Source organism: Montipora foliosa, unplaced genomic scaffold (assembly GCF_036669935.1).
Source record: "Montipora foliosa isolate CH-2021 unplaced genomic scaffold, ASM3666993v2 scaffold_387, whole genome shotgun sequence".
NCBI classification, from domain to species: domain Eukaryota; kingdom Metazoa; phylum Cnidaria; class Anthozoa; order Scleractinia; family Acroporidae; genus Montipora; species Montipora foliosa.
In genome coordinates this window covers 40,001-60,000 of record NW_027179687.1, presented here as the reverse complement: position 1 = coordinate 60,000, position 20,000 = coordinate 40,001, and the positions used below count along the sequence as shown (strand labels likewise).

General features: G+C 39.4%; 1 protein-coding gene across 6 annotated transcripts in view; it reads left to right on the top strand.

Annotated features, from left to right (window-relative positions):
• Positions 1-20,000, top strand: part of LOC137987749 (uncharacterized) — a 42,882-nt gene that overhangs the window by 2,629 nt on the left and 20,253 nt on the right. For 2 of the 6 annotated variants that reach the window (XM_068833823.1, XM_068833819.1), the window contains exon 2: positions 6,339-6,752. In XM_068833823.1, coding sequence (XP_068689924.1) covers positions 6,339-6,752 — 414 coding nt within the window. Of the gene's footprint in view, positions 1-2,214; positions 2,597-6,338; positions 6,753-20,000 lie in introns of those variants that run through there. The other 4 variants (XM_068833822.1, XM_068833821.1, XM_068833820.1 and 1 more) reach the window with 4 other exon arrangements.

The window sequence follows — 20,000 nt, the reverse complement described above, 5'->3', positions numbered from 1 at the left end:
TGCATGCAACGTTGTCGTCAAAATATTAGGGCGATATTTCGAAACATTGACTAAAACTTGCAACGAAACAATGTTGCGCGACAAGTTGCGGATTTTTGTATCTCGTCTTTCGCCGCCTTAAGCTCCCTATTCAGAGGATCCGTACTGCACGTGCAGAACGATTATTTCCACTATTACGCCATATTTGGACAAGAGAACGGGCAAAATATGAGACAGTAATACACTGTAGTGTCCCTGTTTGACCGGTTTAGAACAGAGCAAGTATACGGACGGAACGGGAGTTTTCCAATGAAAGAAATTTTTTTCACCCACAAAGCTTGGGAATTTAGGTTGTCATCGCTTGTCACCCGTCATTTCGTTTATACAATCAAATAAAGGACATTTTCGATAGTTTAACATATAATACTCGCGGATATTTTGCTCATGTATTTAAAGGGATACTCTACCCCTCAAAACAACTTTAGTGTTAACATCATAAATACGGAAAAACGATAAAATATATGAAAACAAAACGTAGAAAAGTCTGAAATTCGCTTACCCTGCGAGCAGAGTCTCTTTCGATCTTCCTAGATAAGTCAGGAAGAGGAAAGTAGACTCTGCTCGCCGCCTCCACATTCTCTGATTTGCCTCTCATCCAAAGAATTGGATGAGTCAGTCCAGTTTCGATTTGTCAAACCTGTTTTTTTAATTTTTGCGCATGATCAATCGCCACGCGTCATCAATATTTTGAAATTTACGACAGCGTGGCAATTTTAACTGTTAGAATTCCCATGAGTTTTTCCTATGTGTGTCGGTTACAGAAACTCGTGTGACAGAAACCTATAAATTTTTCAGTAAAAAAATGAAATGGCATTTTAAGAGTATGGACTATCTTGAGTTTCCAATGAAATGATTCCTTGATTGTCGTGTGTTTGCCAGAGTTGTTGGAAAATATCCCGACTGTTTGTTTTCGTTTTGTGCTTTTGTGGCTACAGGTCACGCATGACTGACACCGAATACATTTAAATTTTTAACGCATGCTCAATGCGAAATGTGGAGGCTGCGAGCAGAGTCTACTTTCCTCTTCCCGACTTATCTAGGAAGATCGAAAGAGACTCTGCTCGCAGGGTAAAATTCGCGGAGAAACAGCAAAAATATCCCTTATCGGAGGACCGGAAGTGAAAACGACATTTCTGAAAACATGTGATTGATGACGTAGAAAGAAGAACCCTTTCTCGAGTGTCTTGTTTACTTTACTTAAAAAAAGAGTGCAATGGAGTCTGAGGATTCGCGAAATTGTTCTTCTTCCGATAATAGTAGTGACGAAAGTGCCGAGGGACCTTCATTTATTGATTGTGAAGGAGCACAGCCATACTTATTTGAGCCGTACGACAGTGATGCAAGCTCGGGTACGGACTCTTCAAATGATTCTGGAAAACTACAATAGGAGCGACTACAAAATACAGACTGGTGAGCGATCAATTTCAATTTGCAATGTGTAGCAAATGCTGTAGTATTCCAAACTTAGGACGGTGTTATTGTTGATTGTGTCGATAAACCAAAACCAGAAATAAAGCTTTCTTGTGACAGAGAAATGGGATTTGTCTCATTTTTAAATACATGTTTCGATGACGCGATGGGAGCAGCGCGAACCGACTGATACCGATTAACAGAATTCCTCAAGTCAAAGTTTATTTTGCACTATATGAGAAACCCTGCTTTGACTAGATCTTCCTAGATAAGTCGGGAAGAGGAAAGTAGACTCTGCTCGCCGCCTCCACATTCTTTGATTTGGCGCTCATCCAAAGAATTGGATGAGTCAGTCCAGTTTCGATTTGTCAAACCTGTTTTTTTAATTTTTGCGCATGATCAATCGCCACGCGTCATCAATATTTTGAAATTTACGACAGCGTGGCAATTTTAACTGTTAGAATTCCCATGAGTTTTTCCTATGTGTGTCGGTTACAGAAACTCGTGTGACAGAAACCTATAAATTTTTCAGTAAAAAAATGAAATGGCATTTTAAGAGTATGGACTATCTTGAGTTTCCAATGAAATGATTCCTTGATTGTCGTGTGTTTGCCAGAGTTGTTGGAAAATATCCCGACTGTTTGTTTTCGTTTTGTGCTTTTGTGGCTAAAGGTCACGCATGACTGACACCGAATACATTTAAATTTTTAACGCATGCTCAATGCGAAATGTGGAGGCTGCGAGCAGAGTCTACTTTCCTCTTCCCGACTTATCTAGGAAGATCGAAAGAGACTCTGCTCGCAGGGTAAAATTCGCTGAGAAACAGCAAAAATATCCCTTATCGGAGGACCGGAAGTGAAAACGACATTTCTGAAAACATGTGATTGATGACGTAGAAAGAAGAACCCTTTCTCGAGTGTCTTGTTTACTTTACTTAAAAAAAGAGTGCAATGGAGTCTGAGGATTCGCGAAATTGTTCTTCTTCCGATAATAGTAGTGACGAAAGTGCCGAGGGACCTTCATTTATTGATTGTGAAGGAGCACAGCCATACTTATTTGAGCCGTACGACAGTGATGCAAGCTCGGGTACGGACTCTTCAAATGATTCTGGAAAACTACAATAGGAGCGACTACAAAATACAGACTGGTGAGCGATCAATTTCAATTTGCAATGTGTAGCAAATGCTGTTGTATTCCAAACTTAGGACGGTGTTATTGTTGATTGTGTCGATAAACCAAAACCAGAAATAAAGCTTTCTTGTGACAGAGAAATGGTATTTGTCTCATTTTTAAATACATGTTTCGATGACGCGATGGGAGCAGCGCGAACCGATTGAGACCGATTAACAGAATTCCTCAAGTCAAAGTTTATTTTGCACTATATGAGAAACCCTGCTTTGACTAATTGTATCTATACCTTAGGTGTACTTGTGGGAATTGCCAACGTCTTCAACGTGTAGAAGAGTGCATCTGTTGCTCCGAAATTGACTGTATTGTTGCCAAAAACAACGAAGCAGTCGATTGTTGGAACGGCATCGGCTTTAATTGAATTCTTCATCTTCAAACCTAAAGACTTAGCGATAACAGTTTGTGCCTCAAAGCAATCTTCAGTGAAATGAGCACTGCAAAGTCTACTTGAATTCGTATGATAATAAAAGTCAGACCGTGTGTTTTTGACAGCATTCGTCCACAGTCTTGCAAAATGGGGTCTTCTGGCCATGGATGGAGACTCACTCCGTTTTTACGGGTGTTAGAACATCCACCAGCTATACAGCGATGCGGCATAATAGATGTCTTCACAAAAAAGCGCAAAGAAAATTTCGAATCGGGGAATTGCGAAAACGCAATGACCCCTATTTATGAAGCAATCTTAAGAGAATTTACCGGAAGAGGTTTGCGAGGTTCTCCTTTCTACGTCATTTTCGCTTTTCGGGCATAGTGCTTTGTTTCAAATCTTGGGCGAGATACTTTGTTAATTTATGGGGAAGAAAGAAAGAATCAAACTCTTTCGATGGTTAATATGTTTCAAGTAGGCATTAAGCAACAGGTTTGTGAATTTTTGTACTAGGGAATGGAGTATCCCTTTAACCTATGATGTTACTCTTTTGTGGCATGTCGTAGTCGCAGGCTTCCCTAAATTTATCTTAGTAGGGTGTGTTCGATTGACCGTATTCTGGAATGAGAGTTGTTTGGCGTTTTGAAGCAACAAGGATATTAAAGATATGTTTTAACAAGTATTTTAGCGGATGTGTGACAATTTTAAAGTGAATTTCCGTAAAAACGAATAATTTCTAACTTCAATTCCATGTACATGTATTCCTATTCCGGAATATGGTGAATCGAACGGGCCCTAAAGTCTTGTCAAAGTTGGTTGAGCATCGAGCTGCCGTGGGGAATACTTTAATTCTTTAATTCTTCTGATAGTTTACTTTCTATTTTATGCATGTAAAAGTTAACTGTACCATCCTCTGAAATTGTCACGCCAGGCTTAATTTGTGAGCTAAGCAGTTCATGCTTTCTTAATTAAGGAGTAGACTCAGTATACACTTTGTAGTCTTTCATATATTCTTGTACGATAAAAAATAACTTCAGTTAAAATCTTTATAACTTACATTGTTGGTAAGTAAATGTTGAATGTACCACCAGACAATCTTACCACTTAGCAAGCAAGCCATCGTTTTAAAATTATTGCCATTGTACAATATTCTTGTGGTTTAAGAAGCTCAGCTCCTGATATATCATCACTTTGTTAGCTTGCAACTTGAGTTCTTGCTCCTCACACACAATGATAAAAATGCGTCCCCAAAACAGTCCCTCAATGCAATCCAACAAGGCTCTTGACCTTCTCTCCTGCACAACCTGAAAGTGGCGAACACAGATTTGTGGTTTTTGATGACTCAGCCCCCAATCTGCAGCGTTTAAATTATACACTGAATAAGTAATACTAATTGACTGTGCAAATGCAGGTTTGTGGCATTTAGTTAATTTTGGCAGAAATGTTAATGTTTCTGTGATGACAGTACTTTAACTCATTATATGACTAGTGTTTCTGGCCAATATAACTCGTGCTGTGATTGGCTAAGAGCTAGGGCATTATTCTCCTGTAATGCGCATGGGCCTATGGATTATGCAAATTAGTTTTTTTCTTCTTAACAAGAACTGTTCTTTTAGCCATATAATAAACAACTTGATAACCTTGACCGTTCGGTCATAATACAGCAAAATCTTAAACCTTGGCCTTGCCGTATTGACCGAGCAATGGCGAGATTTTGCTGTAACGACCTCACTCTCAGTTATTAAGTACTTCTTAATAACCAATGGGGCTGGAGTTCATTTCTGGACTCTTGGCGTCATAGGATTGAGTTTCTTGGCTGACTCTCTCTCCTATAGGGTCTTTCTGCAGGTACCACAGGCAGTCCAAGCTCAGTATATGATTTGTAGACTTTATGGGAAAATTAACTTTGAGCTTATAAATGCTAAAGTAAGCTGTAAATGTAGAAATAAACTTCACTTACCTCTATGTACAATTGTCCTTATCTTTTCTGTGCAATCAGAGTGCAAACTGAAATTTGCAATTTGAAATACTTGGCCAGTGAGAGTGCAGAATGTAATATGATCACCATCAAGCTATAACGGCGGTAGAATTAACTATGAGAGGGTGATGCAAAGTGTTATTTTTTACCCATGTAAACCATGCAAATACTACCACTCAAGGACAGAGAAGAACTCTGACCAGGGTGGGAATTGAACCCTTGACGTTCGGGTTAGATCACTGCTGATCTACCGACTGAGCTACAAGGCCAGACGGGGGCAGGTTGTGGATTAAGTTTCCCATGCAAAGTCTGTAATCGTATACCAAGCTTGGGCTGCCTATGCAGTTACCGGAAAGCACTTGGTATTACTCTTTATTTCTGCTCCGGTACTTGCAGAAGCTGCCCTCCTATAAGAGTGACGATTACAGATTTTATTTTGTCTAATGCCAGACACTTTTATTCATTAAAGGAGGCTGGTGCAGGGGTGAAATTAGGGCTAAAATAAATAAATTTTGATTGGATATGTGGTTTTAGCAAGAGCACATGTGCACACAATACATGTATGTAGTATTGTGTAATGTTAAAAATTATTAAAGGAGAAGTTCACTCCAAAATGACAATCCTAGCTTTTTCAATTAATTGATTAATAGATTGAAATTTCGCAAGGAGAACAGCCTTTAACCAAAATCTCAATCTTGAAATAGCTTTCTAACCCTGTGAAATCCTTGTTAAAAATACACACATGCAGGCTGCCATCTTGGAGTATATGGATGGCGGCCTGCATGTGTGTATTTTTAACATTAGGATTTCACAAGATTATATTCAAAAGCTATTTTAAGATTGAAATTTTGGTTAAAGGCTGTTCTCCCCCTGAACTTTCTATTCATCGAAAAAAAAGGATTGTCATTTTGGAGGGAACTTCTCCTTTGAAATAAATTCTACAATCTGCACAATTCAGCTCTTTATAGCTGCAGAGCATTTAAGCTTATGTGTCAGTATTGCCAGAAGCTCATATGACCTCGAAGCAGTGAACTCAGTCTTATTCAAAGCTGGGGTTATTTGAGGTTTAACATTTCCTTGTTTGGATGTAACGTATAACTTGGCATTTTCGTGGCGTGCAGCTTCGATCTTATTTTTGTCTGTATTTGAGCATAAAATTGGTGTCCTAATTTAAATCCCCAGCTTTGTTCCTAGAAAAAGGTTTGCAAGTTTCACACTTCAACGTCATATGCTTCTGGTATTGCAGAATATGAATTGTTTTAAGGATTAATTATTATGGAATATTAATTTATTTCCCTTGTGTTATTGTAGTTACGTATACTTACCGTTACAAAAAGTTGTATTTTTTTTTGTCAGGTTCTTCAGCCAACCTTGACATCAGTGATTTTGGAGAAAGTCATAAATATAAATGCAGCTTCAATACCACTGTGGTAGATAGTCCCGACTTTAAGGGGGGCTGTTTAATCGTTTGCATGCCAAATAAACGACAAAAGTTTAAAGACTTTGCCTGTGTCTCCCTTGGAAAAACTGAAGACTCCATGAGCAGCTGTGTAAAACATGATGATCCAGTCTTGTATGATTGTTGTCGAAAAAATGTAAAAGGAGCTTCTTTCCACAAGCTTGAGGATGGATCTGCTTTGTTTGTTATTGACACCAAACATGGACCGATATCAAATTGTGGCAATTTTACCCAGTTCAACATAACCAGTGATACAGGGGGACTGACATCATCCCAGGTCATTTGTACAATCATGCATAGCTCTGGGACAGGTGGGTTAATGATTTGAAATTTAGTACAAGCTTTAAGGCTGTGTCGAAAATTAAGTCGGACGGGGATGCAGGGACAGGGGACTGAGGGACTCAGGGACGTGGGGACTCGGGGACTCATAGTTCACAAAATTCTTGTCTGTTGATTGTAACTGCGTTGCATCCCGTTAAGGTCCTCGTTTCTACAATGTGAAAGGAAGGTCAAGTAAATATATATAGTATGGCTTATTACTCGTCTGCATAAAAAGGTGACTTTCATTATACTACTATCAAGTTACACAGTGGAGAAATTTAGGTAAAATGAAGGGACAATTTTTTTTTTGCATTAAGTCCTTATTTATTTGACATAGGCAACATGAATGAAACGTTGGTATGACCATTTCTCAGATCATTTTGGCAGCAATCTCTCTAACTCCCACTCTCCATCTCGCTCGATTCATGGCATCCTTTTCTTCCACATCTTCTTTGGTCGTCCTCGCTTCCTCTTGCCCTTCACTTTAAACTCCAACGCTTTTCTCAGAAAATGCCCATCATCCCTCCTCAACACATGCCCTTACCATCTCGCTCCATTCACCTTTGCCATCTGAACCACTGTTTCCTTCAATCCTAACATCTCCATTAGGTCCTCTGTCCTCTTCTTCTCCATCAGTTTTGCACCGCACATTGCTCTCACCATTGCTCTCTTGGTTCTCAAAATTGCCATCTCATTTTCCCTCAGACACCATGTCTCACTCCCATGTAACATAATTTGCCAATCTTACATAACTCTGATATTAAGCCATTCCTTTCATCTTCAGCAAGAACCTTTTTGAGTTAAGCAACTCTCCGCATTCCCTGAACTTCACCCAGCCAATTCTTGCTCTTGCTGTCACAGCTGCCTCTTTGCCAGCTGATTAGTTTAATTAATTACTGTAAGTTAAAATTTGTGGGGAACAGATCTAGCCGCTCTCATTTAAATAATAATTATTTTGTACATACATTATGGCTTTATATATACAAGCGGTGTGAAATTGGTTTACCCAATAATTATTATTTTGTACATACATTATGGCTTTATATATATAAGCAGTGTGAAATTGGTTTACCCAGTAAGAAGATCCAAAGGATACAGTGTCTCGACGTAAATTTATGAATCAGTGTAAGAGGCGACGAAGAGACCAACTCTTGACTGCATGTTCTTGATAGCTTTAATACGTTTCGGCTGTTCAGCCTTCCTCAGGTTAAAAACTATTAAGAACTAAAAAGCTATATTATAGTGGTGGTAGGTTACAAAAACATCGACTTATAGACCGAATGCATAAATGGCGGCCAAAGAAATATTCTTTTGTTTATGTGCTAATTAGCCTCACTAGCCTCGTTTGCATGGACAAAATACAAAGAAATGTTGCTTGAGAGCAAGGCTAGTGAGTCTCATTAGCACATAAACAAAAGGATACATTTTTGGCCGCCACTTATGCATTCGGTCAATATACCAAGCAAAAATATGGAATTAAAATTAAAATTACATAATTCGACAAAGGTCTAAAGTACAACGTGAAAATAACCAAACAATCATAGGTTAATACATATAACATGTTGATGTGAATACAAACAAGTAACAAAGACCCAAAAGAAATGAAACCTAATTTGAGTAGTATAAATCAAAAATGATAATGAAATGCATAATAACGGAAAATGGCAAATCACAATACTGGTAACTCAATTGTTGTAATCTAAATCCTGCCTTTTGTTAAGACCATGGGGAATAAGCGTAAATAATTGCGCCGTCCAGTACTAGGCCTCCCTAGTGAGCAATAATTGATCAAGATATGAAGAATTTTCGGAAGACCTAATTTACGTTCAATGATAATGAAATTGATTTGAGAAATTTCACGTTCAGATTTATTAAAATGGATGGCCAATTCACAAGTTCTTTTGTTCTTTGTAAGCATGTTCGACTTGTGATTGCGGAACCTTACCTTAAATTCAGTTGAAGTGGATCTCACATATTGCATAAATGCATTTGGTACAGGTGGCTAAATAACATTTTGAGACGATCGAGCAAGATCGTTGAATGGGATATATATTGACGACCAGTTGCCGAGCTTTGAAATTTCAAAGCTTGAATTAAATAATTTTTACAGAGATCGCACTTCTTGTTGCACCGTGAACAACCCCGTTTTCTTCGCGTAGACTTCTGCTAGAGGTCAGTCAGAATATTCACCTGGCGCCATCCAAATTCTGAGTTAGTGTGATTTGCCATTTTTCCATTATTACTAGGCATTTCATTATCGTTTTTGATTTATAGTACTAATTAGGTTTCATTTCTTTTGGGTCTTCGTTACTTGTTTGTATTCACATCAACATGTTATCTGTATTTATTTAACCTTTGATTGTTTAGTTATTTTCACCTTGTACTTTAGACCTTTGCCATATTATGTAATTTTAATTTCCATATTTTTGCTTCGTTACAAGTCGATGTTTTGGTAACTTACCATCACTGTGATAAGTTTTTTTATTCTTAGTTTTTAACCTGAGGAAGGCCACGAACGGCCGAAACGTTGTGTTAAACCTATCCAGAACAATCAAGAGTTGGTCTCTTCGTCGCGTCTTACTATACACTGATATATAAATTCACGTTGCTCAAGACACTGTATCCTGTGGATCCTCTTACTGGGAGTTCATCAAATGTTGGGTAAATACCAATTGCACGCTGCTTAATATATATATATATATATATAGACAAGGTTAATTTGGGAACAGAAATCAGCACAACTAAGCAATTAAGTGAAAATGTGGCTCAGCCTGGCTGAGCCACATTTTCACTTAATTGCTTAGTTGTGCTGATTTCTGTTCCCAAATTAACCTTGTCTGTTGTATTTCTCAGAAATGCCTAATGAATCGCCATCCCAACGGGAATAGGCTGGTGATCCTAAGTAATTAAGGCAATCAGTTGCTAATATATCCCCTCCCAACCTCACTGTACTATATATATATATATATGAAACTCAGAGTAGCGATTAAATGACCAAATAACCTCACTCTTGCATTACCAATCAATTATTGCTCTAGTTCAACTATTGAGCACTTTTAAGTTGATGAGGACTTCTACCCATTTTTTGGTTATATATATATATATATATATATATATAGTCGTATAAACATAACAACTTTCTTTAATTTTCCAGACATGTTTCGACGGTACATCCGTCATCTTCAGTGTTACATATTTTGAAATCGCCGTTGAATTTAAAGCGCGCGCGATCTTACAAACTTCGTTACATTGCGTTGTCAATATTGCGTATTAAATCAAAACAGAACAAAACAAAAATTTAAATGAGTGACGCTTAGTTCCTTACAGGGAGAGAGTCAGGTTAATGTGTTTCACCTGCTGGTTGAGATCGGGCTTCTCCCATTTTATATACATGGATTCCTTAAGCTTCACTTGGTACTTAGTGGCTGCAGAGTCCAGGATCTCGAAGCAATCCGGTGTGCAGGATGCCTTACAAAACTCTGAACTCTGCAGATGTTTAAAAACATTCGAAGATCTGTCTGAAAGTAAGTGCTCGCGCACTCGTGTGGAGAAATGTCGGCTGGTTTCACCAACATAACAAGCATTACAACTTGCACACGAAAATTTATAGACCACACGCGTGCAAAGCCCTACAGGGACAGCATCTTTCATATTAAAAAGATTCCCGACTTTGAAAGTAGTGAAGACTAACCTTATATCAATAGGTTTACATAACCGATTAGCAAGTTTGCGTATACACCTCTGTGCCGTGACTGAGAAGTGCCCAACGTAAGGGATTTTAAAGAAAAACTTAAGTGTTTCCTGGGGTTCGATTCCTGAATGAGACTGTGTTTTCCCTCCCTTGACTGCTGTCTGAATATATTTAGAAACATATTTGTTGATAAAGTTTTCAGGGAAGAGATTCCTCCGCAGAATGACAAACAATTTTTGAAGATCAGTATGGAACCCTATCCAAGTGTTGTTTATCTTAAAAGTTCTATCAATCAAGGTTTTGATTATTGGTTTTGTAAGGCATCCTGCACACCGGATTGCTTCGAGATCCTGGACTCTGCAGCCACTAAGTACCAAGTGAAGCTTAAGGAATCCATGTATATAAAATGGGAGAAGCCCGATCTCAACCAGCAGGTGAAACACATTAACCTGACTCTCTCCCTGTAAGGAACTAAGCGTCACTCATTTAAATTTTTGTTTTGTTCTGTTTTGATTTAATACGCAATATTGACAACGCAATGTAACGAAGTTTGTAAGATCGCGCGCGCTTTAAATTCAACGGCGATTTCAAAATATGTAACACTGAAGATGACGGATGTACCGTCGAAACATGTCTGGAAAATTAAAGAAAGTTGTTATGTTTATACGATTATCTATATTGTTGCTGCTATCTAGACCTTTTGGATCATATATATATATATATATATATATATATATATATAAGTAGAATGATAAAGATTGAGTATCCAACGATGATGCCACTTGCGAGGAGGATCCAAAAGAATACAAAACGTCTTGACTCAGATAAGTTAATAGGGAGAATGAAAAAATGAGTCGCTGGCGAACTTCTCACAGGTCTAGTATATTTAATCTCGTGTAAACGTTTCGCCCTTCGGGCTTCTTCAGTACACGCTTAAAACTAAAAACTAAAAATACCTGGTACAACTGAACTTGCGCTATTTATACAAAACCATGAACCAAAAGGTGTAAAATGTTTAAAATTACAAAAAAATTAAAAAATCACAATAATATGTCATGTAATATGTGCGGTTGGAATTCATTAAGTGGACAATGCGTGAGATAAGAAATAGTTAGCTCTATTCCGAAAAAGGCATTAATCACCAGACATCGAAACTAATAATTTAAAATAAACAACAGGACTTTGAAAATCATGCAATCACGTGGCCATATGATGAGCGCAAAACAAGATCCCAAGAGAAAGCCTCTGGAACCACGCCAGTACTAAAAACAACAGAACCCCACCCAGGGGCCCTAAAAAGTATTAGAATCCCTGAACAGGGCCTGTGAGAATGCCGATCTGCACAGCGTAACTGAAAAAAAGCCCAACTGGTTGCACAATTACTCCAGTGAGTGATTAATTAAACCTTATTCTATTTTTGGAATTAAACTCGGATCTTTTGTTCAAGCCGTAAGGTTGGAGGGTGCATAACTGTGCGCACCAAAAGGCCTCTCTTGTGAGTAAAACCTTGTCCATATCATCAGTAGTGTCATTAACAATTTTTTTAATGATCTTTCACAGCGCCTGTACAGGCCGTTTTTACTCCATTAGACAGGATGTACATTGTAGGTCGAAGAATGTCATCTATTTAGTCACCTGTAAAACATGCAAGATTCAATACGTAGGTTCAACATCGAATGAATTCAAGGTCAGATTTCGGAATCACAAATCGGCTATGTTGACCAACAAGGGCACGTGTGAATTGGCCGTCCATTTCAATAGAAAAGAACATCACATGTCTGACTTTGAGTTCATTGTTATTGAAAAAATTGTTAATGACACTACTGATGATATGGACAAGGTTTTACTCACAAGAGAGGCCTTTTGGTGCGCACAGTTATGCACCCTCCAACCTTACGGCTTGAACAAAAGATCCGAGTTTAATTCCAAAAATAGAATAAGGTTTAATTAATCACTCACTGGAGTAATTGTGCAACCAGTTGGGCTTTTTTTCAGTTACGATGTGCAGATCGGCATTCTCACAGGCCCTGTTCAGGGATTCTATTACTTTTTAGGGCCCCTGGGCGGGGTTCTGTTGTTTTTAGTACTGGCGTGGTTCCAGAGGCTTTCTCTTGGGATCTTGTTTTGCGCTCATCATATGGCCACCTGATTGCATGATTTTCAAAGTCCTGTTGTTTATTTTAAATTGTTAGTTTCGATGTCTGGTGATTAACGCCTTTTTCGGAATAGAGCTAACTATTTCTTATCTCACGTATTGTCCACTTAATGAATTCCAACCGCACATATTACATGACATATTATTGTGATTTTTTAATTTTTTTGTGATTTTAAACATTTTACACCTTTTGGTTCATGGTTTTGTATAAATAGCGCAAGTTCAGTTGTACCAGGTATTTTTAGTTTTTAGTTTTTAGCGTGTACTGAAGAAGCCCGAAGGGCGAAACGTTTACACGAGATTAAATATACTAGACCTGTGAGAAGTTCGCCAGCGACTCATTTTTTCATTCTCCCTATTATATGTATATGTATATATATATATGCAGTTAGATATAGCTATATGCAGTTATATGCTATATGCTATATGCAGTTAGATATAGCTATATGCAGTTAGATATAGCTCTTTGGCATTACAAAGCTTTTGCTTTCGTGTCCAAATTGAGCACTCTACTGGGATGAGTCATTGCTGCTAGCTAGCGAGCTAGCTAACTAGCGAGCTAGTTTGAGCACTCTGGCATGGCTTAGATGTACCACATGTGTGGAACATTTGGGGTGGCTTTATAAGCTTAACCTCCATCCCAGACACCAGCACTGCACTGATGAGGCCCAGAAGGCCGAAACAGTACTGTCTGCAGTTAGATGCACTCTACTGGGATGAGTCATTGTCGCTAGCAATTGCGCATGCTCACTAGCTCGCTAGTTTGAGCACTCTGGCATGGCTTAGATGTACCACATGTGTGGAACATTTGGGGTGGCTTTATAAGCTTAACCTCCATCCCAGACATCAGCACTGCACTGATGAAGCCCAGAAGGCTGAAATAGTGAGCATGCGCAATTGCTAGCGGCAAAGACTCATCCCAGTAGAGTGCTCAATTTGAACATGAAAGCAAAAGCTTTGTAATGCCAAAGAGCTATATCTAACTGCAGACAGTACTGTATATATATGTATAACAATGTTTTTCTACTCAATATAGTTTCATATGGACTTAAATACAGGTCTGTTTCGTAGACCAACAAGGAGTTTGACCACTCATCAGTTAAATTCCATGTATACTGTAGCATCGCTGGGGTTTATATACATCAGTAGGGTGATCGTTACAAGATTCAAACTTGAAAAACAATAGTAAAAAAGCATTTGTAAATTTATGATTGGTTGTTGAGGATGCGATTGAACCTAAGGAGAAAATTTCGCTTGTACCTGCAAGTCGATACGAGTTCATTACTGGGTTGCCAGTATGGCAAACCAGTTGGAATCTGTGTTTAGTTTCGTGTTTTTTTTTTTTTTTTCCGTGTCGGTAAAAGTCTTGCCTGTCACTCCCCTGCTAAGTAGTGGCTTTGAGCATAGAGTCTTGTCTGTGTATTTTGTTAGGTTTGAGGGGGCTGGGGGAATACGTAGATTTCCTTGGTGCACACAGATGAACGTTTAATTATTAAACCCGCAATGGCGTCGAAAGTCGTGGTAACGGGGATGGCGTTTTAGTGGAAAAAATATACCTTTATGAGATCAAGAATGGAACGTCAATTGGAATAACGAAACAGGCGGGGAAAATAAATATCTGGAATCTTAAAAGCGACGAGGGATGGTCTTCGAGAACAATTGCGGTCGGATATGAGAAAGTGTGTGTTGTTTCTAATCTTATTTTATAAACTGTGCTGGTATGTAGAACACTGACAGTAAGTGGGAAATTGAGTATAGGTGTAAAAGGAATCGAATGTCTTGAATGTATCACAGTGTTTACCGAAGTGGCATCTCGTTTGTCTGGCAATTGGCATTTAATTTGCAGTCAAGCTGTACAGTTTTCAGGTAAAAAAATAATTGAAAATGTGACAGTGAAGAATTATTGGAAAGAAAGGTTGTTGTCTATTTTGTGCTTTGGAAAAGGTTCTTTAGGAAAGAGTTCAATCTTGAACTGAAAAATATATTTATTTGCATATCGTATGGTTTGTGAGACGGATTGTTTCTTGTTTGCACGCACGGAATTGGAATAGAAAGGGTTTTTTTTGTCTCCAATAGCAAATATTTAGTTAGTTTCAATAAATTTCATGTTGGAAAAGGTTTTTGTGAGATGTTTCAACTGTTGTGATTCATTGTGCTGTGTAGTATTCGAGTTTAACTAATTTGCATAAGTGAGTTGAAATTTAATACGCATTAAATAACGATGACAGGAATTTGTAGGCATGATCGTTCTGGCAAATGATTACAGCTGGCGATCATTTTTAATTAAGGTCAGAAAAAGATTTCAGTATAGTCACTCTTGTGTAAAATGAAGTTATTGTTAACTTGAGAAAACAACAATAGGGTCGTTTATACGAGAGAAAATAAGCCGCGGCTTACTCTGGACGCGGCGTACATAATACGCGAAAGGAACTATTTATACGAGTATAAACTCCCAGGCCAGGATAAGCCGGGGCTTGAGAAAGCTGTGAACGTAGGTTTTGCATCATTTATATGGGCTGTTCGCGTTTTATTTTCTCTCGTATAAACGGCCCTTATATTTCTTTAACTTTTTTAAAGAGAGAGATTTCGCGCAAATTTTATTTCAAGCTATTCAGTTGAAATGTTATTTCTCGCCATTGGCTTCGTTTGCGTGATCATTTACTGGTGTTGACATTTAGCAGGTAGTTGTTTGGTTCTAAACGAGTAGGAATAAAACGACCAGGAATGAGCGAATTTTAGTGGGTGTGCGATAGCAACACGAGACAGGAGTCGAGAGATTCTAACGATAGACAGATACTAACTAACCCTTCCTGAAATAAACGAAGGGAAGCAGGCGTTGGTGGTTTGTGTGAATTTATAGCACTAAGTGGATAGAAGTCGTCATGTTTTGATTGGGCAGCTTCAGAGACGTCCTTCTGAGGAAACAAGTTGTTAAAATAGCTAATTGTGATTAGAGAATTTCGATCCTAAGTATAATAAGTATAATAATGCCTTTTATTGACAGGCAAAACCATATGATTGAGCGTGATCATACCAAATATCATTTGTTTGCGCGATCAAGTTGTGGCAAAGTGTGTAGCCCATGACAGTATGTCGTTTGTGAGCATATTGCTTTTTGTTGTATTAAGCTTCTTCCTCGGAACGCTCAAACAACTCACTTATGCACACGCCGTTTGCGGTAGACCCACACTAAAAGATGCTGTTGAGCGATTGTTTTGGCCGGGGTTGGTCCGCAAACTGAAAGAAAGTTTACATGTTGAGAACAAATGTGTACTAAATGAACAAATATGTGAAAATCATGATACGAACTGCACTGCAACCAAATGCCAAAGGAGAGAAGCACAGAACTGTGAAAGTTTCCAGAAGAAGAAAGTTCCTGATCTTAAAGTTAGTGCAAGCGGTATCGAGTCGCAGAGATGTACGCCTAGCCGGATGCATTTAGTTAAATTTCTGAAAAAGGTGAATTTTCTGTCTATTTGTATTATCATGGCTTTTTGTTTTCTGCTGTTACTGAATCCCTTTGTATTTGGAGCTGTAACGCTATTTCATGTGCAATTACTTGTATCGTTTGCAATTATCCTCACTAGTGCTGTTGTTAGCATTTTTACTGGGTTGCCAAACCCAGTCGGAATCTCGGTTTCATTTCGTGGGTTTTTACTGGGTTGCCTATGGGCAAACCCAGTCGAGGTCTGCGTTTAGTTTGTTTGTTTTCTTTTTGTTTTTTACTGGGTTGCCTATGGGCAAACCTAGTCGAGGTCTACGTTTAGTTTGTTTGTTTTCTTTTTTTTTTTCTTTTTTTTTTTCCGTGTCGGTAAAAGTCTTGCCTGTCACTCCCCTGGTAAGTAGTGTCTTTGTGTATAGAGCCTTCTGCCCGTATTTTCTTAGGATCGAGAGGGTAGTGGAACTGCGTAGATTTCTCTTGTGGACACAGTAGAATCATTAACTTAGCCTGCAATGGCGTCGAAAGTCATGCAACGCGAATGGCGTTTTAGTGGATCCTTAAACAAAATATACCCTTATGGAGCTCAATAATGGAAAGTCAGTTGGATAAACTAGGCATAAATCTCAAAAGCGACGAGTACTGGACTTCGACAACAATCTATCGCCCGTCGAGACGAAATCAAAGTGAGCAGTATTTACCTGAAGTACATGGTAATTTGACACAATTGAGTTTCTTGTCTTCACGCACGCAATCAAATAGGAAGAGGTTCTCGCCTCTAAGAGCAAATATGTTGTTTGTTTCTGTTACGAAAAATAGCATTGCGTGACAAGCGTTACTTTCTAGACGCTTCGCGAGAGTTCGTAATTTGTTTATATTTAGGTTTGTACGTAAGCGTTTCTAAATCGGTGTGTTTTGTAATCTCTCTATAATTAGATCGATTACTAATTTAGAAAGTTCTAGAAGTTTCTTGTCAGAGTATATAAGTAGACGAGTCCAAGCGGAGTGTTTTTCTAACTAGTTTTTCATAAGCGAAGAGAGTTGGTGTTAGCCGTGTTTACTCAAGTGTGACAGAAGCTGTGTGCATTCAAGTTGGCGGAGGCCGTGTAAGTTTGTCGAGTACGAGTTATTCAGAGTTTTACTTCGTGGAAACTACGTTCATTTTTGGAATAAATCTTCTTGTTGTTGTTCCGACAACCCTGCGTTCAGTTTAGTCTGCAAGCTAACTTTCCTCAAAACACACGAACTCGTAACATTGGGGGCCTGTCCGGGAGAGGAATTCATTTGTTTGCCGACTACAGAAACCAGGAAAGGATCACAACTTGGAAGGAAGTAGCGACGCTGTGGAAAAGGTTGTAGCGAGTGAAAGAGCCGTGGAATTTTAGTGCTGTGAAAATGGAGAAATTTATTCAGCTTGGCGAAAAGTTTGGTCTGGAAGGAGAAAAGCTGCTTGAATTTGTGCGTGAACAAGAAGAGAAAGAAGACAAACGTAGAGAGGAAGAACGTGAAGAAAAACGCAGACAATTGGAGGAAGAAAAACAAGAAAAACGAAGACAATTGGAGGAAGAAAGAGAAGAAAAACGTAGGCGGTTTGAAGAAGAAAAAGAAGAGAAACGTCGATTACTTGAAGAAGATAAAAGAAGAGAAGACGAAGAGAGAGAAACCAGGCGACAAGAACGCGAACTAAGAAAATTGGAGATGGAAGCCGAGCTGTTGAAACAGAAAGAGGCTATTGAAGCGGCAAAAAGAGAACACGAGTTGGAGATTGCACGTTTGGCTGTGGAGAATGCTGACAGACGTCCTGAAGCGAGAGAGGATCGGGCTAAGGCACCTAAACTCCCCTCGTTTGTTGACGGTAAAGACGATTTGGACGCGTATTTGCAGAGGTTCGAGAGATTTGCCGAGACAGCTAAGTGGAAAAAAGATGGATGGGCATCGAAGCTCAGTGCTCTGTTGTCTGGACGGGCACTAGAAGTGTATTCACGTCTATCGGAGGACGCAGCTAAGGATTATGACAGGGTAAAGATTGCGTTAATGCGTTAATGAAGAGATATGACCTTACCGAAGACGGCTATCGTCGAAAATTTAGAGCATCCAAACCAGAAGTCGACGAAAGTCCGGAGCAGTTTATTGTGCGACTGGACAGATACCTGTTACGTTGGCTAGAGCTTTCGGATACTGCGCGAACCTTTGATGGTCTTAAGGACTTGATCGTGAAAGAACAATTTATTGACTCTTGTCCTAAGGATTTGGCAATTCACCTGCGAGAAAGGGCACCTGAGACTCTAGCTAAGATTGCGAAGATCGCTGACCAGTACTTGGAGGCTCATGGTAAACATTTGTTCAGCTCAGCGAGCAGAAAGCCAACAGTGCAGCCTGAGAGGGACGAAGCCAAGAACATGCAGATTAATCCACCAGCTCTGCATTGCTTTAAGTGCAACACCCGAGGTCATAAAGCTGTCAACTGCCCAACCCTAACAAGAAAGTGTTTCCTATGTGGTAAGCTGGGACATGAAGCTAGAAACTGTCGATCAGGTGGACGCAGATCAGGAGCACAAAGTAAGGATGGTAACCCTGTGCAGCGTGGTCAAGTGAGTGCCAGTTGTTTAGTTCAGTCACCTGAGGTTAAACCTACTGATGAAGAAATTAAGGCCTGTATTAAAGATGATAAGTTGCTGTTAGCCTGTGGTAAGAAGATTCCATTGTTGAGTAGTGCTTGTGTTGAACCGTTGACTGGAGTGAGAAGTAAAATGCCTGTCGTGAAAGGTAGAGTTGGAGAGAAGCCTGTTGATGTCCTGAGAGATACTGGTTGTAGTGGAATTGTAGTAAAGAGGGACCTTGTGTCTGAGGATCAGTTTACTGGCGAATTTAATGTTATGCTGCTCATTGACAATACGGCAAGGAAAGTTCCCATCGCAAAGATTGACGTTGATACACCTTATCTCAAGGGCCAGGTGGAAGCGCAGTGTCTTCCCGATGCTGTTTATGATTTAATTATTGGTAATGTACCAGGCGCAAGAGCCGCTGACGACCCAGACCCAAGCTGGCAAGTTCCTGTACAAGAAGCTTGTGCTGTAACCACGAGAAGTCAAGTTAAGAAAGCTGGAGAACATATTCCGTTGAAGGTACCAGATACCAAAGAAAGTCCTGTAGTTGATAGAGAAAAGCTCAAGCAAATGCAGCGTGATGACGAGAGTCTACAGAAATTTTGGGAGAAAGATGACGTAGTTGTGAGAGGCCAGGCTGAGACTTCATTTGAAGTGAAAGGTGGAGTTCTGTACCGCGTCTACAAGCACCCTTATGTGAACGGAGGTAAACCCCTGAAGCAGGTTATGGTTCCTGTGCAGCTGAGAAGTCGAATAATGGAACTAGCGCACGGATCGATCATGGGAGGTCACATGGGAATAAAGAAAACGACTGATAAGATTCAAAGCGCGTTCTATTGGCCAGGCATTCAAGGGGACGTGACTCGTTATTGCAAGTCCTGCGATGTATGTCAGAAGACAGTTAACAAGGGTTCCGTACCGAAGGTTCCCCTAGAGAAGATGCCATTAATTGACAAGCCGTTTAAGAGAGTAGCAATCGACCTGGTTGGACCTATTGTTCCCCCGAGTGAGGACGGTCATAGATATATATTGACATTGGTCGACTTCGCAACTCGTTATCCTGAGGCTGTCCCGTTGAAGAACATTGATACTGAGACTGTGGCAGAAGCGTTGGTGGATATCTTTAGTCGTTTGGGAGTGCCTGAAGAGATCTTGAGTGACCTTGGTACGCAGTTCGTCTCCGAGTGTATGAAGGAAGTGACGCGGCTTTTGAGCATTAAACAGCTCACCACGACTCCATATCATCCTATGTGTAATGGCCTGACGGAAAAGTTTAATGGAACAATGAAGAGCATGTTAAAGAGATTGTGCAGCGAACAGCCAAGACAGTGGCATCGCTATATTAAC